The sequence below is a fragment of the Vigna umbellata genome, chromosome 6 (assembly GCF_029865625.1).
Source record: "Vigna umbellata cultivar VRB3 chromosome 6, Vumbellata_1.0, whole genome shotgun sequence".
Taxonomy (NCBI): domain Eukaryota; kingdom Viridiplantae; phylum Streptophyta; class Magnoliopsida; order Fabales; family Fabaceae; genus Vigna; species Vigna umbellata.
Window position 1 is genome coordinate 28,914,066 of NC_142170.1, and position 22,225 is coordinate 28,936,290.

General features: G+C 34.3%; 6 protein-coding genes across 9 annotated transcripts; 2 read left to right on the plus strand and 4 right to left on the minus strand.

Moving 5' to 3' along the window:
• Positions 1-976: 976 nt before the first annotated feature.
• On the minus strand, positions 977-1,962 carry LOC124845792 (uncharacterized). Its single transcript, XM_047322962.2, has one exon. The coding sequence runs from the start codon at positions 1,863-1,865 to the stop codon at positions 1,440-1,442; it is 426 nt and encodes a 141-aa protein (XP_047178918.1). The 5' UTR covers positions 1,866-1,962; the 3' UTR covers positions 977-1,439.
• A 3,782-nt stretch (positions 1,963-5,744) lies between these two features.
• On the minus strand, positions 5,745-6,897 carry LOC148197159 (uncharacterized). Its single transcript, XM_088093237.1, has one exon. It carries the CDS (start codon positions 6,601-6,603, stop codon positions 5,878-5,880), a length of 726 nt encoding a protein of 241 aa, XP_087949363.1. The 5' UTR covers positions 6,604-6,897; the 3' UTR covers positions 5,745-5,877.
• A 1,527-nt stretch (positions 6,898-8,424) lies between these two features.
• LOC124821667 (uncharacterized) lies at positions 8,425-10,299 on the plus strand. Its single transcript, XM_047293588.2, has one exon. The coding sequence runs from the start codon at positions 8,581-8,583 to the stop codon at positions 10,042-10,044; it is 1,464 nt and encodes a 487-aa protein (XP_047149544.2). The 5' UTR covers positions 8,425-8,580; the 3' UTR covers positions 10,045-10,299.
• Positions 10,300-10,451: 152 nt separating this feature from the next.
• Positions 10,452-13,278, minus strand: LOC148197160 (CASP-like protein 5C1). Of its 2 annotated transcripts, XM_088093079.1 has the most exons (4): positions 12,531-13,278; positions 11,385-11,517; positions 11,190-11,293; positions 10,452-10,932 (listed from the first exon to the last, which is right to left on the minus strand). In XM_088093079.1, exons 1-4 carry the CDS (start codon positions 12,743-12,745, stop codon positions 10,860-10,862), a joined length of 525 nt encoding a protein of 174 aa, XP_087949205.1. In that variant the 5' UTR covers positions 12,746-13,278; the 3' UTR covers positions 10,452-10,859. The 2 variants fall into 2 exon arrangements, with proteins under 2 accessions (XP_087949205.1, XP_087949204.1); XM_088093078.1 differs by lacking the exon at positions 10,452-10,932 and having other exon boundaries at positions 10,938-11,293; positions 12,531-13,266.
• Positions 13,279-14,496: 1,218 nt separating this feature from the next.
• Positions 14,497-16,324, minus strand: LOC124821665 (mitochondrial import receptor subunit TOM6 homolog). The gene is made up of 2 exons (XM_047293587.2): positions 16,024-16,324; positions 14,497-14,689 (listed from the first exon to the last, which is right to left on the minus strand). The coding sequence occupies exon 1, from the start codon at positions 16,207-16,209 to the stop codon at positions 16,045-16,047; it is 165 nt and encodes a 54-aa protein (XP_047149543.1). The 5' UTR covers positions 16,210-16,324; the 3' UTR covers positions 14,497-14,689; positions 16,024-16,044.
• Positions 16,325-17,590: 1,266 nt separating this feature from the next.
• Positions 17,591-20,804, plus strand: LOC148197161 (RING-H2 finger protein ATL65-like). Of its 3 annotated transcripts, none has more exons than XR_015780045.1 (2): positions 17,591-19,938; positions 20,252-20,804. XR_015780045.1 is itself a non-coding variant. In XM_088092267.1 (1 exon), exon 1 carries the CDS (start codon positions 18,048-18,050, stop codon positions 19,242-19,244), a length of 1,197 nt encoding a protein of 398 aa, XP_087948393.1. In that variant the 5' UTR covers positions 17,591-18,047; the 3' UTR covers positions 19,245-20,009. The 3 variants fall into 3 exon arrangements, 1 of the variants encoding a protein (XP_087948393.1); XR_015780046.1 differs by having other exon boundaries at positions 17,591-19,897; XM_088092267.1 differs by lacking the exon at positions 20,252-20,804 and having other exon boundaries at positions 17,591-20,009.
• The last annotated feature ends 1,421 nt before the right edge of the window (positions 20,805-22,225 follow it).

Below are 22,225 nucleotides of genomic sequence, written 5' to 3' on the forward strand. Positions count from 1 at the left end.
ACAAATAAAATGTTACATCATCATAATATTATATCACATTACGTAGAAGTGTATATAAACAAAGAAAAAAAGTTTTTTTTTAAGGAAACTCACAACAAAATCAAATCATAAGACCTAAAAGTACCAAAATATAAACAGTATTTAGGTAATTAATGTCATGGAGACTAAATAATAAAACATTTAACCAACTTTTTTTTAATAAAAAAAAGTGTATTAAAGCATCTCTACAGAATAATGTGATCTCAATTAAGTGAGATATGTATGAAGCAACACACCTGAAAAAATTAAATAAAAACCCTAGTTCATGAGGAGGTGCATGTGCATCCAATATAACAAGTTCCCAGATAGAAAAGAAAGTCCTCTCTTTCATCTCATTCATTCAGAGAAAACAAACAATGTTCTGAAAACCTTCAGTGGGATCCACTGAAGTAATGTACATACAGACATACATGCACAGGCTCTCAAGTCTGAACAGCAGGGGAAGCATTTGAGAAGATGCAGAAGCATATAAGCATGTGATGTGTACCCATTTGTCCATGCATGTTTGTGCTTTTCTTTCTGTCTCTTATGCTACTCGAATCTGTTTATAATATTTATCATCATACAATTTCATATGGATATTCAACCAGAATCCGAGGCTGAAACTTGATTCCAATTGTATGAATATATCTTGAATTGAAGAACTTTACCAATTAATAACCATCTAGGTCCACATAATTTGGAACATAGTTCTTCTGCTGGCTGCTTTTTCAACCCCTACATCTACTTTGAATAGAATGCAGTTAGTCAAATTTTAAATCTATGTGACGGAATCACTTACGTCATATATGTATAACATACATAACAAGATTATTGTTTATGATATTGAGTGAGGAAATCCAACATGAATATTTCTTTCATCAATTAGAATATTATATGTATGGTCTTCTTTCATAAATAAATACAACAGACACGAACGAGTTTATTAAAACCATGATCATTGCAAAGTGCTAAAGCACAACAACTTAAATTCAATTATCTCAAGAAGCTTATGTACAGACATATAGACAACCCAATAGGTCAAAAAATTTAAGTCTAGATAACTATTTGACAAAAAATGATTATTAGCCAGAATAGGTTCTAGCATACAGATTTCATTTCTGGCTTATAATTATGAAGTCTCGTCCATTTCACATGAGTACTCTCCAGAGTAGGAATTGATCGATAATCTGGTCTTCGTCATCTTAATTCCCTTGAAAATGTTAACTTTCAATTCAACCATCATATGTAATTCTTCGTTGTATTTCATGAAATTTTCTGCAGAACTTCGAAACTGCCAGTCTGCAACATATCTAGCTTGTCTCTTGACTTCACCATCAACATCCAGCAGATAAATCCTCAGATTTCACAACACGTGTGAAGATATCACACATGCAATTTCCAAACCCACTTTCCAAAATCTAATGGGAATACCCCAGAGAAACGTTTGAAAGTGTAGGATGCGTACGGAATTTCTTTTGTGGATTAGCTTTCAAGATCGGGTAGTTAGGTGTTGCAGTTGAAGCTAGAGCTGCATTAGCCTTGATGGCCAGTGCCCCCAAGTCCTGAAGAGAGAGTGGAACACGGGATTTGGAAAGTGGTACGAGGAAGTATATGAGACCCAAGTGAAGGTCTTCCGTTGGAGACACAGGAAGCATTGGTGATCCAACATACATGGTTTCTGAGCAGCAGATGTAGCAATTTGGGTTCTCAGACAAGACATGCCATGCCTTAATTGGCTCCTTCAGTTGCTCCAACCTTCCATCTATTTTCACTATGTTCACCATGGATTGCCAACTCTGGTTTCCGCCTTTGACTGAGTATTCAGTAGATGTGCAGATTCCCATGCTGTTCTTCGTTCTTCCGTGCTAGAAACTTGGAGAAAAAGTGTTGTGGATACTAGTTTTTCTGTGAAGGAATTGGGGAGAGTTGGTGGTGGTATTTATAAGCAAAGAGGAAAAAGAGAAGAACTTGAACGAATGAGACATAATTGTTGGATTTATATTATTATAATAAGAAAAGTAATGCAAGAAAAGCACGGAAACTGATAGGAAGGTATATTAGCCTTGAACATGCTTCTTCGTAGCTTCCTTTGTACTGTGCAGATAACGAAACCTATGCACAGTTGTTATGTCGTGCGTAAGTGCTTTTGTCCTCGAAGGTTATGGTCCCGTTTTCCACATGTCGTCAAGGGAAACTAATCATGGCTTCAACGTCATCTTTTATTGTTCAACAACGACAGGAGAAAAAAATATCAGATTGGAGGTACAAAGTATAATTATTATTTTTTCTTGTAGTTCTTGTTTACAGACAAAAGTTTAGGTTAAAACTGCAGTACTTACGTAGGAAGGAGTAATTATAATAAAATTTGATTAGCATAAATCGAGGTTGTTTGGATTGAAGATTTGTCTTCTGGTTACATTGATGAGTTAGTGTTGTATAAAATGATATAGATGATAAAAAAAGTTACTATAGTATATATTATTGGTAATGATATGGGAAATAGTGTTGTTGGGAATAATTTCCTTGCAGATGAGGAAGATGAATGAACGGATGAGAGTGGTGAAAATGACCTGAAAAAAGAAAAGCATGTAAAGTTTGAAGTCTTGGAGAGTGTGTTTGTGTGTGTGGTTGGAAGCATCACTGAATTTTCTGTGATGATACGTATTTTGTTTTCACATGACTCCTAACATTGCATGGGTGAGAGCTTCTTTTTCATCAGAAATCATCTTTTTCCCATTACTGTTTCCACTTTCCACTGTTAGCATTCCCTTTTTTCCTCTCTTTTCTTCCATATTTGTATCATCTTCATCAATCATTAACAAGTTCTTTCACACAACATATAAAGCCATTATCAATCAATCAATATATATATATATATATATATTAAAAGTAAACAATAATAAGTTAAATAAATAATTTAGCTCGAATTTTTTATATGTTAAAAATAATCAATCAAACAATAAGTTAATTAAAAAATCAATAAAACAAGTAAGTTATAATTGATTTCATTAAGTCATTTAAAATTTACTATTATTACAGATTTATCATTTACTGCTAAAAATTGTAAAATAATAATTAAAACAGAAATCAAGTAAAAAAAATCAAAAGATATTTATCGATTGAAATTAATCAACTTATTTTATTTAATATAGTTAAATTAATTGTTTGGTTATGAAAAAAAAGTTGTATTAAAGTTATTATTGTTATAGTAGATTAAGATATAAAAATAGTGATTATCATTCTGTAATTATATCGTTCTTAATTTATTTCGTTTTATGAAAATAATTGGTTTTCAAAGAATGACATTCTTGAATAAAGTGTGACGGTCTTAGATATAAAAGCACTAATTTTCTGCTTTCTGAAGCAGTTTTAATTTTCCTATGCATCAAGAAAAATATAAATAAAATAAATTACATAAAATAAACTTATCTTTTATACAAATAAAATTTAAACGTGAAGTAAACCACATAAACTTCTCACTGTTAGTATAATTTTGTATCTAAATAAGTTAATAACTTAACAGTATTTTTCTTCGTTAAACAAGTTTATTTATATTATTTTAATGAAGATGGAATTAGATTATCAAGTCGTAATTAATTTTAAGAGTAATCTTATTTAAATGAAGATATTAGATGATGTGAGTTGATATTAGATAAACCGTCTGGATTTTGTAACATACAAATTTAAAATCTAAAAGGTGCATTTTTTTTATACTTAATTTATTTTTTAAAAGAAATAATCTTTCCCACAAAATTTCTCGACAGTCCTTTTACGAATTTATTTTTTAAATTTCCTGCAAAATTATTTTTTATATTTTATTCAGAGGCGATTCAAAGAGAAATCTAAAGTAATTTAAGAATAAAATATATTTTTCTTAGAAGCTTAAAACAATTAGTATTAAAAGAAAAAAATAAACTTTTTTTAAGCATAAAGCAGTTAATACTTACAATAAAATATAATTTTTTTTTAGACCTTGTAAGGGTTTTATTAAACGATTTACAATAGAAGGAAAAGTAATTGAGATACATTATAATTCTTATGAATACTCTTCCTAGATGAAATTCTAGATGAAATTGAAAATTATCTAAAAGAGAAACTTAATCACAGGTCATCCGAAAAAAAAGTCAACTAGTCATTATTGTTACTCGTTTCAGTACTAAGGCGACATTTCAACGAGAACATATGAACACAAAAAGGAATATTTGAAATTATTTCCAGCGTGTTTCTTTATAAACGCGGAAAGATAGAGAAAAAAACAAAAAATTACAAATTAAGTGCATAGATTGAGGATCTAAATAAGGAAAGAAAATAGACAAAAAGAAAAAGAAACTACCTGGTAAACAAGAGATAATAAATTATGTCTTTCACATAATTTTGTTATTATTGTTAATACTATAATAAAATAAATAAATAAAATAAAAATAAAATTAACCTATAAAATTTTATACATTTTTTTAATTATATTAATATATAAAAATATTATTCTCTTATATCAATTAAATCATTTCCAAACGTTTTGTTCACTTTCTTTTCCACTTTTTCATCTCAACAACTTAACTTTATACTTTATTTTTCTTTTCAATCTGAAAAAGAACATTGAAATATAATTTATTTTAATATACTTTATTATTGATTTAATACAATATCTTTTGTTAGTATCATTACTTTTACAAACAATTCGTTTTTACACTCTTTCTTTAATTTAAATAAAGCATCATTTGAAAAAAAAATCAATTTTTAAAAAATAAAAGTAATGTAAAATTTTTTAGTTAAAATATTTATGCGCATTAATAAAATCTATAACATATGTTAATTATATATTGTTTTTTCTTAAAAAAATGACGAAATTACAGAACTTTAATTTCTAAAATAAATGTTTTCCAATTTAATATTTTTAAAATAAACTATTATTTTATTTATTACTTATAAATAATCTTAAATATATTTTTTAGTAACGATAAAATAACTATAAACTTAATCTATAACACGAGAAAAGTGACACATATTCCATTTTTGTGTGTGCATAATATAAAGAATTGATAAAAAAAATCAAAATAATAACTAATTTTAAGAAATTGCAAGGAAAAAATTACAAGTAAAATTTGTTCCCTAAAGTATAGAAAAAGTACAGAAAATTGATGGAAAAAGTTAAGGACCAACATGAAGGGTGAAGAATAAGATTTAGAATTTTTGAAAAGTTAAAAGAATATTTTTGGGTTTTAAAATAAATAAATAAATAAAGGGGGAGTATAAATAATGAAAGCCCTACTTGAGGTGGGTTCATTTCAAGTTCAGAGCAGCACATATAGGCCCAACAGGTTTCCGAATTGGACCTTCTCTTTGCAACAAAACTGACTTCTTCCTGCACCCCATCGTTTTCTTCCTGCACCTTCAATGTTTTTATAATGGCCAAAAAACCCTTTTGACTTTGACTGGATTGTGGAGGAGGGGTGTAGGTTTTTGTCAGGTGTAATGGAGTCATACCGGAGTGCAAATTGTGGTGAAGGATATCAAGTCCGATGAGAAAGAGCGAATTGCAGTTTACATAACGTTAATATAATTTTAACAGAAATTTAATGTTAATCTAATGAAAATATCTAATTAAATTATATTAATAGACTAAAAGATTAAATTAAACCAAATAAATATTAAAATCGAATTTGTTATAAGAATTAAAACATCAAAATAAAATTTTAGCCTAAATATAATAGAAGACAAGCAAATAGAGGATAAAAAACAGAGTCTATTCAGATTAACAACAGCATCATCAGAACCACGATAAATTTAAAGCAGTGAAGTGAAGTTTACAACCTTAAAAGTTACTAAAGTGATAGACTATGTTCCCTGTCGTGGCCATCAAGCCCTTGACATGAAGGACCCCACAATGCCTGCAATGAGAGCCGTTGGATCTCCCAACACAGCTGATATCACAATCTGCACAGCCAAACCAGCAATTTCACAGCACTTCTTCACCTTCCCTTTACTCCTCCTACTGCTATGAGGAGTGTAGAGTGTGTTCCTCAGACTAGGAATGTTGCTATCAACATTCCTTCCTTTGCAGCGTCCGACATACACCTCGTGCCAATTCTCCACCAACATCTCCCTCACACACGCCACATGCAGATTGTAGTTCTTGCACTTCGATCTGTAACTCCAGCTACGCCCTTTTCTGCCACAACGGTGACAGGGTGAGCTAACTTTTCTGTACAAGTAAAGCTTCACTTCGCCATCATCAAGAACCATTGGTAGCTTGGCACAACAAGGGTGGAGGTCGAAGCCGCATGCTTTGCAGTGGTACACGAAGCCACTCACGTCCTTCTCGCATGCGTTGCAGTAACGGGGTGTGTCTCCTGGAGGTTTGGACATGAACTGGAAGGTGCATTTGGTGTAGAAAGGGTGGAACAAAGTGGGAGAGGTTATCATGGCACAGTGCATGTGAAGGTCGAAGTCACAGATGGAGCATTTGTAACGCGACCCTATGCCTACTTCCTTGCAGCCGTCACATTTGAAGGGGAATTCTGAGTACTCAAATCTCAGCTTGTGTTGTGGGTGGCTGAAATGGGATATCTCACTGTATTTCATGGTTGGTTGTGTATGAAATATCGTATACGAGGCTTTGATGTGATGAAAATGGAAAATGATGTAGCATGCGTTTTGACATTAAGGGTATTTATACGGGAGGGGGTGAGTGGTGTGGATTTCTGTTGCATGAGGGGTAATTAAAGACATTTGAGAGATCATAGTTTTCCTTTGAGTTTTGGGTTGAGTTTGGCTTATTGCAGAAGCAATTGAAAAGGAATTATGCCTCCTCCGAAGATGGTGGTGATGGTGTTAAATACAGACTTCATTGGAATCACCACGTCAACGGGAAGGAAAAGAGCTAGACATAAGGCATATTGTGCTGTGCCCACCACAGAATATATACCAGTTTTTATTTTTATTATTATCATTTATACTTTAGTTCACAGCCTAACCTGCTATAGTCTCTGCATAATTTAACAACTGCTTCATCACTAATTGGTTATCATGTTCTGCATGCAGATCAAGTACAAAATAAAATCAGTGTGTTTTATAACTTGTATAAAACATGAAGATAATATTGCAATCTAGGGACTTCTTTTTCAGTACATTACAGAATAAGAATTTTAGCATCTATCGAATTGGGTTGCAATGGAATTAATGTATTGCTTGGCAATATTTTAGTGTCTAAATGAGGTGGTTCAGATAACTTCGGTATTGATTGAAGTTTGGTCTGTGTTTTCAACGTACGCAAAGAATCAGAGGCTTTGTTTTGGATATATATAATTGGATTTGTTTAGGTGAAAGCTAAGGATGATTGAGAATCACGGGCACGCAGGCTTCTTCCTGATTGAAGTTATGAAACAAAAAGAAATGGAACTAGGGAATAAATGCCTTCTCATAATTATTAGTAGTTTCGAACCTTCTAATCTTGAGTCCACTCGGTTATAGCCAGGAAAGAAATTATGCTTGATTTAAAGTGTTATCCATTTGTGTCTTCACCAAGAATGCTAATGACCCATGATGCAATTTTGAGGAACTGATTCTGGGATAGTTCTTATACTTTAATATCTTTAGTACATGACAAGTTGGAGTATGAGGTTATGGGATTTTCTTAGCAAAGCATTACCATCACCAATTCATAAAGGCGTTTATTGGAAGCTGTACAGTGATTGAAACGTGTTACAATGTGATAGATGTTTCGGTGGTAGAGAAGAACTTATGCCACATACCCTTTGTCAATTGCATTGCTTCTTAGTTCGTGAGGAACAGATGCTAGCAGAATTATAACCAACCCAGTTGAACAATAATGACGAAATCCTACTTTGATCCTTTTTCTATCCTTTAATTTTTTGACCATTTTTCTTTTTGTTTCTTTTACCACCGAAACAAACATCTGGAATCTTTAGTTATTTTGTTGATAACTTTCTCTGTTCAATTCTGCTACAGCAATGGTACTAGCATGATCTTCATCTAAAGTGAAAGCTTAATATGATTCTCTTTCTGGTCTCTGTTATTGGTGCTGATCTATGTTTTGTCCTTCTCAACTATGAAATTATTCCTTCCAACTTCCCTCTTTAAGCCTTTCAAACTAACCACCTTCGGCAATAGATTAAAAAAAAAGTATCAACACTTCATAATATTAGAAAAAGGAAGTCCCAAGGCCTAAGCAATTTAAGATAAAAGAAGACTACTGATTAGTGTTTTGCTTCAGCTTTTTGGTCAAAGCATCTGCTTTTGGTTTCACATCCATGTTTAATTAGGGAAATTTGATTCCCATTAGAACACAAGATCTTCACAAACTGGTAGTAATTATTGATTTTTTTTGCTGCTGCTAAAGAAAGTCTTCTACTTCCATAAAGCTTAGTTTTTTTATCCTTTTCTTATTCCAATCATTGCCCATTCAATAAATTTGTTACTTGCTGCAGTGAATGCCTCTACTGGATCTATATAATAGTTTTACTTTTTCCCCAAATAAAATAACTAAAATAAAAATGACATCTTTTTTATGGAAAACGATTTTTCAGATCAGAGAAGAGAATGGCGATTCAAGTCCTTGAACAGTTTTCGCAAACACTGAGACCCAAAGCATGGGCTCTGTTTTTTTCTTCATCTTGTTCAAACCATGACTCCCAGAGTTTAGTAAAAAACGTGGTTACAATCCTTATCAATCACCGTTCCAAGCCACGGTGGAGCAATCTCCGTTCGGCGTGTCCCAACGGCATAGACCCCCATGAGTTTTCCCAAATTACCCTCCACCTCAAGAACAAACCCCAACTCGCCCTTCGCTTCTTCTTATGGACCAAATCCAAATCCCTCTGCCACCACAACCTCGCCTCTTACGCTTCCATCGTCCACCTCCTTGCGCGCGCGCGCCTCTCCTCACACGCTTACCACCTCATCCGAACGGCACTTCGCGTTTCCGACCAAACCGACGACCTAAATTGTCGTTTTGCCTCGCCGTCTCTGAACCTTTTCGAAACCCTCGTTAAGACCTATCGGGATTCTGGCTCCGCTCCCTTCGTCTTCGATTTGTTGATCAAGGCGTGTTTGGATTCCAGAAAGGTTGACCCTTCTATTGAGATCGTTAGAATGTTGCTCTCTCGCGGGATTAGCCCTAAAGTTAGCACCTTGAATTCTTTGATTACTGGGGTTTGTAGAAGTCGAGGGGTGGATGCAGGGTATGCAATTTACCGCGAGTTCTTTCGGTTGGATGAGGAAAAGAATGAAATTTCGAGAAGGGGTTGTGGTTTAAGAGTCACACCCAACGTCCATACTTATAATGAGTTGATGCTGTGCTGTTACCAAGATGGTTTGGTGGAAAGGATGGAGGAACTTTGGCATGAAATGAGAAGTAACTGTAAACCCAATGCTTATAGCTATAGTGTGTTGATGGCCGCTTTTTGTGAGGAAGGGAGGATGGGGTATGCACAAAAGTTGTGGGAAGAAATGAAAAATGAGAAAATGGAGCCTGATGTTGTTAGTTATAATACTATTATTGGTGGGTTTTGCAAGATTGGAGATGTTGTTAGGGCTGAAGAGTTTTTCAGGGAGATGGAATTGGCAAGTGTTGAAGCCACTGCTTCAACTTATGAGCATCTTGTGAAGGGATATTTCAGTGTTGGGGATGTTGATTCAGCTGTTCTGGTTTATGAGGATATGTCTAGGAGGGATTTAAGGCCTGATGCTTCAACCCTTGACATGATGGTTAGGTTACTTTGCGGTAAGGGTAGGGTTCAGGAAGCTCTGGAGTTTGTGAGGCGCGCAGTTAGTAAATTTGATTTAATTCCAAGGGAAAAGAGTTATGAGGTGTTGATAAAGGGACTGTGTTTTGAGGGGAGAATGGAAGAAGCGTTGAAGCTTCAGGCAGAGATGGTAGGAAAAGGTTTCCAACCGAAATCTGAAGTTTATGGTGCTTTTGTTGATGGATACATTCGACAAGGGAACGAAGAAATGACAAGAGCTCTGAGGAAGGAAATGCTCCAAAATGGGATACAGAGCTAAATGAACAATAACTTTAGTAGTTTGCCTCATCCAGTGAAAATGATTTTCTAGTAAGGTTTTGAGGCCATCAATGAAAGAACTATATCCTGATCTGTTTTTGTTCTCAGGCTCCATTCATAATGGCGGTTCTTTATCGATAATCAGTTTGCCAAAAACTGACTGCTATAATTTTGACCGATATCCATATTCTGTATAATTGAATGTGCTATTTACTTTTTATCTTTAATTGAAAATTTCAATTATATGCTGTTTCAAGATTGGTCAAGACATAAACCTTTAGCAGTTCACAATCATATAATAATTTCTCGAACTTAATATAGATGGCATCATTCCCCGAAACAACGCAGCCAATTAAACTCAAGTCTTGCACACTTTCTATGAAGTTTTGTTCTTAGCGAATCGGATGCAGTTAACTCCATTAACTTGTGTATATTCCCACGGTTTTGAATGTCAAAAGCTGGAATTTTTAATGGTACATATCAGGACACACTGGCTTGATAAAAACCAGTATACTCGTGTCAGTAGTACTTCAATTTAATGTGTTCAATTCTGAAGCTTGCTTTGGTGTTTTTATAAAAGTAAATGAAGAAGAAAGGCCATATTTGTGATCTGGTTTCAGTTCAGGATGAAGCTGTACTTCGAAAATTTAACTGTTTATTTTGTTTGTTGGTTCTGTATATCACCGCAAATTCTCAACAAGGCCACCAGAGGACTCGGGGGCAAGTGTTGATGGTGAAATACATGATAAGTGTTCAACTCCTGTACGGGGAAGGGAATTACCAAACAGCAGAACTGCAGTGTGCCATCTTTACATGTTAGTATTTTACAATCTTGTATCTGCTATGAAGTTGAGCGTGACATTCATTGGACTCAAGGGGTACTTTGCTCCTGTGTAAAGTTTAACATTTAGCTTCTTTGGAACTTCTCCAAACAAACTTTTGTAGTTATAAATATACATCATTTAAAATCCTGCACCGGGTATTTTACATGACAGAGGAAATTGCATAACAAATAATGATTAATCTAATGATTTTACAGGGGAAGTAAATGAGAATCACAAAGAGGGTAATAGCCAAAGGTTAAATAGAGAGGATGCCAAAGATAGAAACCATGACAAGAAGGCCATAATTGCAGATATCCTGTACCTGCTGCAGAGCTTTGGAGGGCAAAAAGAGCCGTGAGTGTTGAGCAGAAGATCCACAACACTAGCTGTTGAGGAAGCTGCTGCTAGTGTGAGGGTTGATAGTACCTATAGCAAAAGAACTGAAGTCACGAACAGATGGTTGCCATTATCTATCTACATCAACTGATACATAGCACCTGGATCAGAAACTACATACCCAATCTCCCACAACAATAATCAGCAGAATTCCTGGTTGACGAATGGGGCATTTGAGCAGAATCGAATATCCATCTACTAGTGCTAATGTGAAACTCCACGGTATGACCAACCCCATAATTGTAACCAAATAGCTTGGACATGGATAGTAAACACAAAAATAAACCAGTTGATTAACAGAAGAATCAACAAATTCGATTGTACTAATGATGTCTGCTCAGCCCCTAGCATTTAAGTGATGCAAATAACAGAAGCAGGATATTTAACAGATATAAGAGAATATTATCAATAAAAGGTTCAAATGTGCTGACAACCTGAACTGCGGCTTTGTTGTGTAAGTGGAGAGACAAGAGAAAAAGTAATTCCAGTAAAACGTAGGATTTTGTAGTCAAAAACCTTCCGTAAAAAACTAATAAAACGACTTTCTAGCTGAAATTATTTGCTCTCCAGGAGAAAACATTATTATAATTTCAGAATAAATTTTAGACATATAGAGTCCTACACTCTTGTGTTGTTTCCCACTAATTGGATCAACAAAGATCACTCTGATGCCAATTCATTGTACTGACAAGTTCTTGACACTATAGGTGAACAGAGTTTTTCTGCTAATTCATTAGATCATTCTATAGAATACAGGTTTTTATTAGCAAATTGTTCGTATTAAAGAAATGTCAATAGAACAATGAAATGCAGCATCCTTCTGTTTCATCGCTCGGAGCAAAACAACAGTCAAAGGGTGTAGGAAATTTAAAGGTAAATAATTGAATCCTCTCAGCCAGTCTATAGAGAAATGACATCGCTACAGTGAAGCTACCTGTTCTTAATGAGTTGAATTGTCTAATCCTAGAGGGACATTACTTAGGAGTTAATCATTTGTAAAATATTCACCAGTATCATCCTTGGCCTCAAATAAATCACCTTTTTTCTATTCTAGAGCTCAAACTCAGTGCTAGATTATCTAGAATAACATATATATGGAAGAAAACGGTAGAGAAGCTAAAACATTGCATGCAGAATGTCAGGGAGAAATCCTTTTAGAAAATCAAGCCAGAAAAACCAGAGCAACATAGTGGCAAACATCAACTACCCTTTGAGATCAGAATAACAGCAAAGCGAGGGGTGCAAGTAAAAGATAAATGAAAGGTACCAGAAAGCCGTGTAGCTGTAGAATTCAACCCCAAAAGACATGAAGAGAAGGGAAGCAGATGAGAACATGGTCTGGCCCATTCTCAGACTGAAGCTAGCGGTTGTGCCCAAGGAACCAGGTACTTCATCCATTAACTCAGTGCATGGGATGTACAAATACTGTACAAAATCTCTATTTATGGACTTTCCTCTATCATATTTGTTCTTCAAGATCATACCAAACTCGTCTTGTGATCATTGTTTACTTCTTTCAGCTGAAACCATCTAGTGGTACAAAAACATTCTCTAAAGTAGATAAGATCTCACAACTCCCAAGCTTTAATGAAATTCTTGGCCCCTTATCTCCCCTTGTGTCGAGATTGAAACAAGCCAAGGAAGAAAAGAAAGAAAATCCAATATTTAATAAGCACGTGGGTTGCTCTTTATGACAACGAAAACCTTTCTCTTCCAAATAGAAACTTCAAGATAGAATTCCGGCAAGTTTATGTTAGGTGCAAGTTTGGACTATGTGCATAGACTTTTTCTGTCTGCTGATTGAACAATAATGCTGTTGTTTTAATTAAGATGATGGTGTTGACACATGGGCTACTTCGCGGTTCGGTGCCGCTAAATATTTGAGGCTCCTTTGACAGGACTTCAAATGGGATGAATTCTAACTCTTCTGTTTATAGCAGAACAGAAACGTTTTTGCCTTCTCCACTCTGGCCTCATCATGATGGAAAGAAGAGTAAAATATTTTGAGATACATTCAAAAGGGTTATCAAAAGATGCTTTTTTTTTGCTTAAAGATTTGGTTCTTTTTTCCATTTGAAAATTTTGTTATATTATTTTGTATGGTTTTGAACCGTCGTTAGTCTTTCTTAATAGGGACCAGACAAGACAAGAGATGCATCTGTGTCCAAAATGAATTTATGAATGGAATGACTAGCGGCAGATTGTGTGCCAGTGCTTTCTAAAGAGGGAACTCAGATTCGCCAATTGTCAAACTAGTATTGACCCCATTTTCATTGGAAAATGATGTTATCATGTGATGCAAGTGCTAGTGGAGTAACTTAGAATGATGGGACAAAAACCTATAAGGACACTCAATTCTGTACCTTTTTGTGATCAACTCACTTTCTTTAGTCTCACTTTAGCTTCATAACTTCTGAAACTTTATTTTTTAGGTGATGAACAAAAGGGTACAAAACTAGTGCAACATCTCAATATGGGCAAGGAGACTTGAGCCTTCAAATTTCTCTTAACTGCAACTGAGTTACTTTCATTTTGATTTGGTTGAATGCTACAGTGAAAACAAGAACGTTCCTTCTCTCACACAAGTTCAACCGTCAATTATTTATCTACTCTTCAGGTCATGTTTATTTTTTTTTTCTCCATTAATTTTTACCTCACTAAAAAAAACTTATATTTTTTTAAGTTTCATATTATCATAAAATTATTAATTTATAATATAATATATTATAATTATTTAAAATATGTATATTATTATGTTTTCACGCTAATTAATAATAATAGCAATAATTATATGATAAAAAAAATATATTAAAATCCAGTTAATAATAGACTTTAGTTTACTTTTGACGAAACAAATTATAAGCAGAAGGAATGTCAAATTTCTATCTTCAAAGAATATTTTCTATTTTGTGATTAAAAAATATAAACAAATGTTCGTCAACTTTTGTATTTTAATATAGAACTACTAAAATGATTTCGTCTGGCAAGAACGACAATAATCATTAAATGTAATTTTATAACTATTTTTATAACATTTGATCTTGTAGCTTTCGTTTTCTCAATTTAAGCATAATTCACTTTTAAAACGAAAAGTTAATTGGAAAGAATAATTCCATACTATTATTATAATTTATTACAAAATATATTTCTTGAAACATTATTCTTGCAGACCAGTAAAAGCATATATTTAACTTAAAACCATCCTTCACCTGTCACGTTTTTCGTAGAATCAATTATAAAAATATAATTGATTATTGAATTTGTATATTTTCTCACCAGTAATCCAAACAAACTTACATTCCAAATACAAAAAGGAAATGTAATTAAACTAAAAATACCATCCTGGCCTCAATTTCAAGAGTTATATAACAACATTACTCCAAGATTGTCTCGAGCCCCAGGACCCGTCCTACTCCTCAAGATGCGCTGCAATAAAAAAATTGTCAATATGTCAGCATGTAAAGCATTCAAACGGGGAAATGGCACCCGTGAGCTTATCATTTATCTGTTCACTTAGAATTAAAATAAGCAAATAAAGTAAATCAATGCCATGAACTTATACAGCAGTACAGAGGTAGAAATGGAAGACAGACAGAACTGGATTTCTTTGTGTTAAAGGACAGCGGAAAAAGCCATATTAAATAGAAATGTTCAGGTCAACGCCATAAAGGAATAACCTTTCTGCTAAAACGTCACAATTCAAAGAAATTATAGATTAGTGAGTTTAGCGATACACAAAAAATAGGTATTGCAAGAGCCATACACCTCCTGAGACATAATTTGATACTTCTGCATTGTTTCAGTAAAAGTTTATCTTAAAAAGCAGCACAAAAACACAATACAGGAATTTTACCACCTTTGAAACTACCAGTCTATGTATGGCATATCCTTCCTTATCTTATATACCAAGAAAAACCCAATCACTTGCCACTTAAGTATGCAACAGTTAATTTTAGAAGTCATACCAATTATCAATTTTGATGATCAATGCTTAATAAAAATATAAACCCCATAAAAAATATGTCCTTATTGTAAACGTGAAATCAAATATGTGGTTTTCAACAATATTAATTTTCTTTAGAAATGAAACAGAGCGAGACACAGTTAAGAGAGGCCAAAATTTAGTCCTCATCCAAAATTCTATTCATCATATTACCAAACCATCTTTCACTAAACCAATACTAACTTTATCATTAGAACTCCACTTTTATTTCAGATTGATCTCAACCATGGAAACCAATAAATTAACAATGCAGATATTACACAAGCAGGTATGATATGAGTAATAAGTTTTGTGCTCTATAACAAAATGCAACAATTAGTAGAAAAAACAGCACAATGGTTCAAGATGCAAATACCACCAAAAAAAAAAAGAACTCGTTTGCTATCATTATTTTCATCCAAATTACTGCAACAAATGTTATAAATTTGTGATTTGATTGCAGAACAGTTCCCTACCACACAGTTCCCTACCACACAGCATATATTGCTTCTTAAACTGCAATGGCTGTGGGGAAACAAAGGTCAATGTGTTTTAAGGGAGAAAATTTTTATGAAATAGTCCAGTGTGCTTGGGTTTTCAATGTCAAGGGAAAACACAATAAATTCGATAGATTAACATCTTCCCCCAATAATATGTTAATTTAACATTTTTAATGAAGTTCCCAAATTTTTTCACTAGAACGGAGACCCAGTTCACAAAATACAACAGTGAGTTGCAGAAACTGTTAATGTAAATTGAAAGTAGACGATGAATGTACCAGGCGAGGAAGATCGAGAAGTTAAAGCTCGAGCTTGAGTTCTTCTTTCTCGCCACTGAGAAAATGCAGAACGTACGGGGTGACTCGAATAACAACAACCCATGCGCCGAACATGGCAACATGAGACTTCAGCTGCTTCAGTGCTGCAGCTTTGTCTGGCTTCCGCATGAACATCCCTGGAAACATGATGCCTTTTCCAATCTGATCAAGCTTAAACCCTAATTCTCAATCTTCTATTCTCTTCTCTTCTGATTAGGGTTTCTCTATTGCGACCTCTCTCTTCAAGGTTTTTCCGCCTTTGCTAACCAATAGCTCTATTGGTCCAATGGGTATATACAGCCCATTCAATGGGCCCATTGGGCCATTCAACCCTTTTCTTTTCAATTGTAATTGGTATTTTAGTTTGTACAAAATAAATTTTAAATTCTGTGCAACTATTTCTTTTTAATTGGAAGATTAGGAAAATCATTTTCAAATCACGAGGGACTAAGAAATACATTTTAAATTCAGGACCAAACAAGATTTGAGTTCAATTTGACACTAAAACATCTACTGAAATCTGTGTAATAGAAACCGACATACTCTATTAACCAGGTTTAAAATGTTCATAACATTATTAATTATTATTATTATTATTGTAAATTATTAGAAACTAAAATAAAACATTAAATTTATGAAAATATTTTTCATTAACCGAAGATATGGTTAGTTTGTTTCACTCTTATTCAACTCTTATATTCCATTACAGTGTTCATTATTGTTTTTTCTTTGAAAGTATTGAAAATTTACAATCCATAATTTTATTAATTTTAACAGTGTGTATATAATAAAATACTATTTGAAAATATAATTTTCTCAACGAAATTATATTATCAAATATTATTTAGTATGTAATTGTTTACTAGTATGATAAGTAATAAATAAGACTATATCTTTGTTGGTAAAATCTACATGTATATTTTATTTTTCTTGAACTAAATAAATTTATCATAGGAGATAAAATTTTGCCTCTAGTTATGCAATATGACTTTATATTTTAACTCGATATTGAAATTTGATTTTCTTAAAAAAGTTAAATTACAGAGTATAAGTAATTTGTTAAATTATAAAGATTTGATTTAATGTTTATACTTAAAATGGGGAAAGCCTTTGGTTTTTCTGCATAAATTTGGGCGAATAAAAAAGTGAAAAATTGATATTCTAACTCCCATGGTCAGCTGATACAGTGAGAAAATGATAAATTCGTAAAATAAGCAATGCATATCTTTAAATAAGAAATGTTTCAGCAAGGTTTAATTTATCATGTCTGACAAAATTTATTGTGTCCTCCTTCAACAAATATACATTATATTATTCCAGTTTTATAAATTAATAATGTTTCAATATTATTAAAATTAGTCCAAGAATACTTCTCTAATTTACTATATTATCCCATTAGTTTATTTTGTTTTATAAAATTTACTATAATTTTACTTATTTTTCTAATTTGGTGGGATCCACATAACATTAACGAAATTTAGTAATCGATTGCACTGGGATGAGAAAAGATGGAAGTGTTGGTGGTTGATAGCACTGCTTGATAACCATACGGTGTCCGAGAGGAGAGTGTATTGTATCCTGCTTCGCACATACAGAACGTAGAAGTGGGGGAATCCATTAAGCACTCATGACAGGGCAAATTGATGACGTGTAAAGAAAGGAAAGTGAGAGGATAGCGTAGAAGAGTGGGGAGAAGCACAGGAGAAGAAAACCGTTGGCCTCAACTTCACCAAATTACACGTGTCTCCATGGAGCAGAGCAGCCACGACCATAGTCGCAAGTGAGTTAGTGAGTGCGAGAAAAAGGCAAAATGAAGATAAAAATATTAAAAAAGAAAAGAAAAAAACAGAAGCGCAGAAGCACGGTCAACGTTTGTATGTGGTGTTTGCATTAAACCCAATTGCACAGTTTTCTCTTTCACTCTATTTTCAACAACTAAAACCCTATTCTTCTCTTCTTCTTCTTCCATTTTCATCACCATCTCTATGATGCCTCCTTCTCAGCCACCCCATTGGGCCCCATCACCATCTCCGTCTGCATCTCCGACCCCAACGCCCACACCAATACTCAACAAATCATTCCTACCACCGCCGTCCAATACGCCGGCGGTTGACTTCAGCCCCCCACTCATAGCAATGGTCGTTGTCGTCGCCGCCGCCTTTCTCGTCGTAACCTACTCTCGTCTCATCGCGCGCCATCTCAGGCCTCCTATCCACCGCCTCCTACACCGCTTCCGCCGCCGGCGATTCCCCCCGTCTTCCGTTGGCGACCTCGAGTCCTTACCCTACGAGTCTCCCTTTGACGGTCCCCGCGTATTCTCTCCATACGGTTTAGACGAAACGGTGATTAAAACGATACCGTTTTCGCTGTACACCGCGAAATACGACGCTCGTTTCGAAGAGTCTCGCAACGACTGCGCCGTTTGCTTGCTGGAATTCGAAGACGAAGATTACGTGAGAACTCTTCCCGTTTGTTCACACACGTTCCACGTGGACTGCATCGACGCGTGGCTTCGCTCGCACGCTAACTGCCCTCTCTGCCGCGCAGGTGTCCTCTGCGCCGATTCGCCTTTCACTCCGATGATGGCCGCAAGAATCCGACCGAGCCTCGACGACGACACAATTCTTCACCGCATCAGCTTAGACCCTCTCATCGACCCCCCACCGCCTGTGGCAATATCGTCCGTGCCGGAGATAACACCCTGCATCGACGAACAATCTCCGAGGAGGAACCAGAACCACGCGAACGTCAACTCAGAAGATTGTTTTAGGGATTTTCTGCTGAAGAGATCTTATTCGTTTGGATTTGAACGGAGTGTCGCGTCGGAGAGGATGGTGATGGAAGCCACCACTGCGTCGCCATGGCGATACCGAAGAGGGAGTAATAGTTTCTGGAGCAAGAGGCCTTCGCCGTTTGGTTCTTTGGGGAAACCAAGGGTGTTTTCGTTTCGGTATTACAGAGGGATGAAATCACCGTTCTTCAGGCGGAGGGGATTCTTCCCGCTGTCGGAGTCCAGCGTGAGGTACGGCGGCGGCGGGAGCTCGTCGCGGCGGAGCAAGTCGATTGCAAGCCCAATGTTTCTTCGGTCGTCGGGTCTGGCAGCGGCGGCTTTCTCGTCGAGCCGGCTGAGGTGCGGGGATCCCGAGGCGCTGCTGTCGCCCGAGAGATTTAACCGGAGGTGATGCAAGGAAGGTAAAAACAAAGGTTGGAGATTTTGTCGAGAAGTGAAAATGGGCGGCAAGAGGACACGTGGCGGAAGTTGATTGGTGGATGGGGGTGGAAGTTCGATCGGAGATGGGTGGAGAGTGGCGGTGTGGGTCAGGTCAAGGAGGAATTAAATGGAGGTGGTCGCATGCGGTTTAATTTAATGAGACGGTCTGGCAATTTGTAGAGAGTCATTAATGGATGGTAGGAAGAGCATTAATGGGAGAGAGAGAAGTAAGACATTTGATGGTGATAAGGGAGAAGAAGAAAGAGTGGTTTTCTCTCTCCCTATATTTATATATCTATTATTCTCTGTGCCTATGCTCAGACAGTGTGGTGGGGAGAGAGGGTTTTAAAAGAGGAAGGTCATAAATGAGCAGAGGATTGGATAGAGGTTGGGGAATGGCATGCAGTACTACTATTATTACTACTACTTCTTCTACTCATTTACCAGCTGAATAGGGTTTTGGCAAATGCCTTGTCTTGCACTTTCTTTATGGCACCGACTGAATCCCCCATGTGAATCCATTGAAGATGATGCAAAACACACATTAATATGAGTTATGGTCTGACCTAGCTCACTCTGTATAGGTTTATGCCCACAGAAGCAAGGCATTTATTGTCGCATTGGGTATGCTGACAAGCAACATTGCTCCGTTCGTTTTAGTTTTAGTGCGTGACTCTGCTGTGAATTCTTTCATCGTCAGATAATTAATGCCATTTATAAGATTTTGAATTTGGAATCTTTTGTGATCAATGCTCTTTCAACTTTTTTATTTTTCAACTCATGGGGGAATTCGCCAACATATACTACATACTCACCTTTTTTTCCAAAAACAAATACCCTGCTGCTATCTTCTTGTAAATATTGTCTTTCTACCAAAACAACAAACACTTTTTTTTTACTTCCCTCTTACTGCCTTAAACACCCTCCTAATCTATATATGTAAATTTGATATTTGCTGTAAATTTCTCTGTTTACCAGATTTTTCATCCAGTTCATCTCAGAGTGTGTGATCTCCATGAATCCATTATTTTCTTCTTTTGACAAAGTAGATCTAAAGACATACACTATAGTCCACCTTTGGCATTTTGGGAACCAACACTGGTAGTAGCATTCTTTTTTATGTCTTTTCCTTTGACCCATAATTAGCAATACTTGTTAACCTCTGTAGCTATCATGAACAGACAACACAGTTACTGTTAACTTCACAATCTGTCTTCAAGCCCAAACCAACTCTTCCGTGAGCTGAAACTGTACAATCCGGCCCAGTAGATTTCAAGTTGGTCCAATCACTCACAGCATACGTGGCCCCGAAAAGGATATGTAATTCATCTGAGACATGCATTGACACCAAGTTAAGAGGTTGTATTATCAGAATTCTGTAATATATGTCTGTAGTGGTCACATGCAGTATTAATCTTGCAGAAAACATTAAAGCTAGCGCAAGAAGTTAGGTGTGGATTTTATTCTGTATAATTTAGATCATCTCACTTGAACAATCAAATATTCAATTATTTTATACCGACTCGGCCTAATCTGCATTAATCTGTTTTTAGTATGAGCAAAAATGTTTGTTCTGCTATGTAGTATTGGAAAGTTTGACAATTGACATAGATGTTTGATAAAGGGTCCACAACATCATGTGCTTGGCAATAATGAATATACTATCAAGTTAAAAGCATAGGTTTAGATTTCAAGAAAATGCATGCATTCCTATCTAATGTACGTGAAGGTAGGCCAGTGTCCACTTTCTCACAAGCTCAAATTCAGAGACAAATATATCTTCTGATTATTGAAAATTTAAGGTTACATTAATTTTATATGTTATGTTTTAAATTACAATAATAATAATAATTAAAGTAATAACTAATAATAAATTATCAAAATATTGTGTATATATTAATTTAAATTATTATTAAATATTTTTTATAATGATTTCATGTAATTAATGTGTTAAGTTTGAAATAGATAAATAAATAATTTTGTATAAAAAGAGTCATCGTATATTATCTATAATAAATAATTAAACTTTTATTTCTAATAAATGATTTAATTTTTCAAATAAGAATAGCATATCAGAATGCATAGTGTGACGTTAAAAACAACCGTAGCTATATATTCCTTCTTTATACTATATTCTTTCTCTTCGATTTATTTCAGATGCAAATATAATTTATAATTGGTTAAAAAAAATGTAGGATTACAAAATAATGTGTAATGAACTTGTTTTATCAGTCTAAACTATTTAATTAAATTTGGGTTGATTATTTTGGTCATCACGTTTCTATAAAATAAATTATATTTTCAAAATTGTAATTTTATATAATTTGTAATTAAAATGATTCTAATTTTGAAATAGGACAGAATGAAATCAATAATACATTATGAATGAATTTTATAACATTATATTTTTACTTAGAGTATTAAATATGATTATACTTATTTTATTTGACAACATTTCATGTTTTTAGATAGAGTTGATTTGGGAATATCCAGTCCCATTTCATATTCTGTGAATTTAACTCTATTATACTGTTTAATGCAAATTTAGCGTTGAGTTTAATTTATGGTGAGAAAAAATAACTAAAATCTTAATTATTCAATAGTTATACACTTTTGCAATTTAAGAAAACTATTAAAATTAAATTTAAATATACTTTTGAAAAAAAAGTGAAAAAATACATAAGTAAAAATAAAAATTATAATTAATATTCTTTAACTATAAGTATAAGGAAAATTTTATTTGAAAATAACTTTTAATAATTATTAAAGTTTCAGTGGGCATATTATTAAAAAAATCATAACACAGTTAGTATATATTATTCATTCATTATTATATAAAGAAATTTTTTACATATATAGATTAACTTTTACTAATTAAGTTATAATATTCTAAGAAAAGTATAATTAAATGCAGCAGATTAAAATATAGTTATATCCAGCAATTAGAAGAGC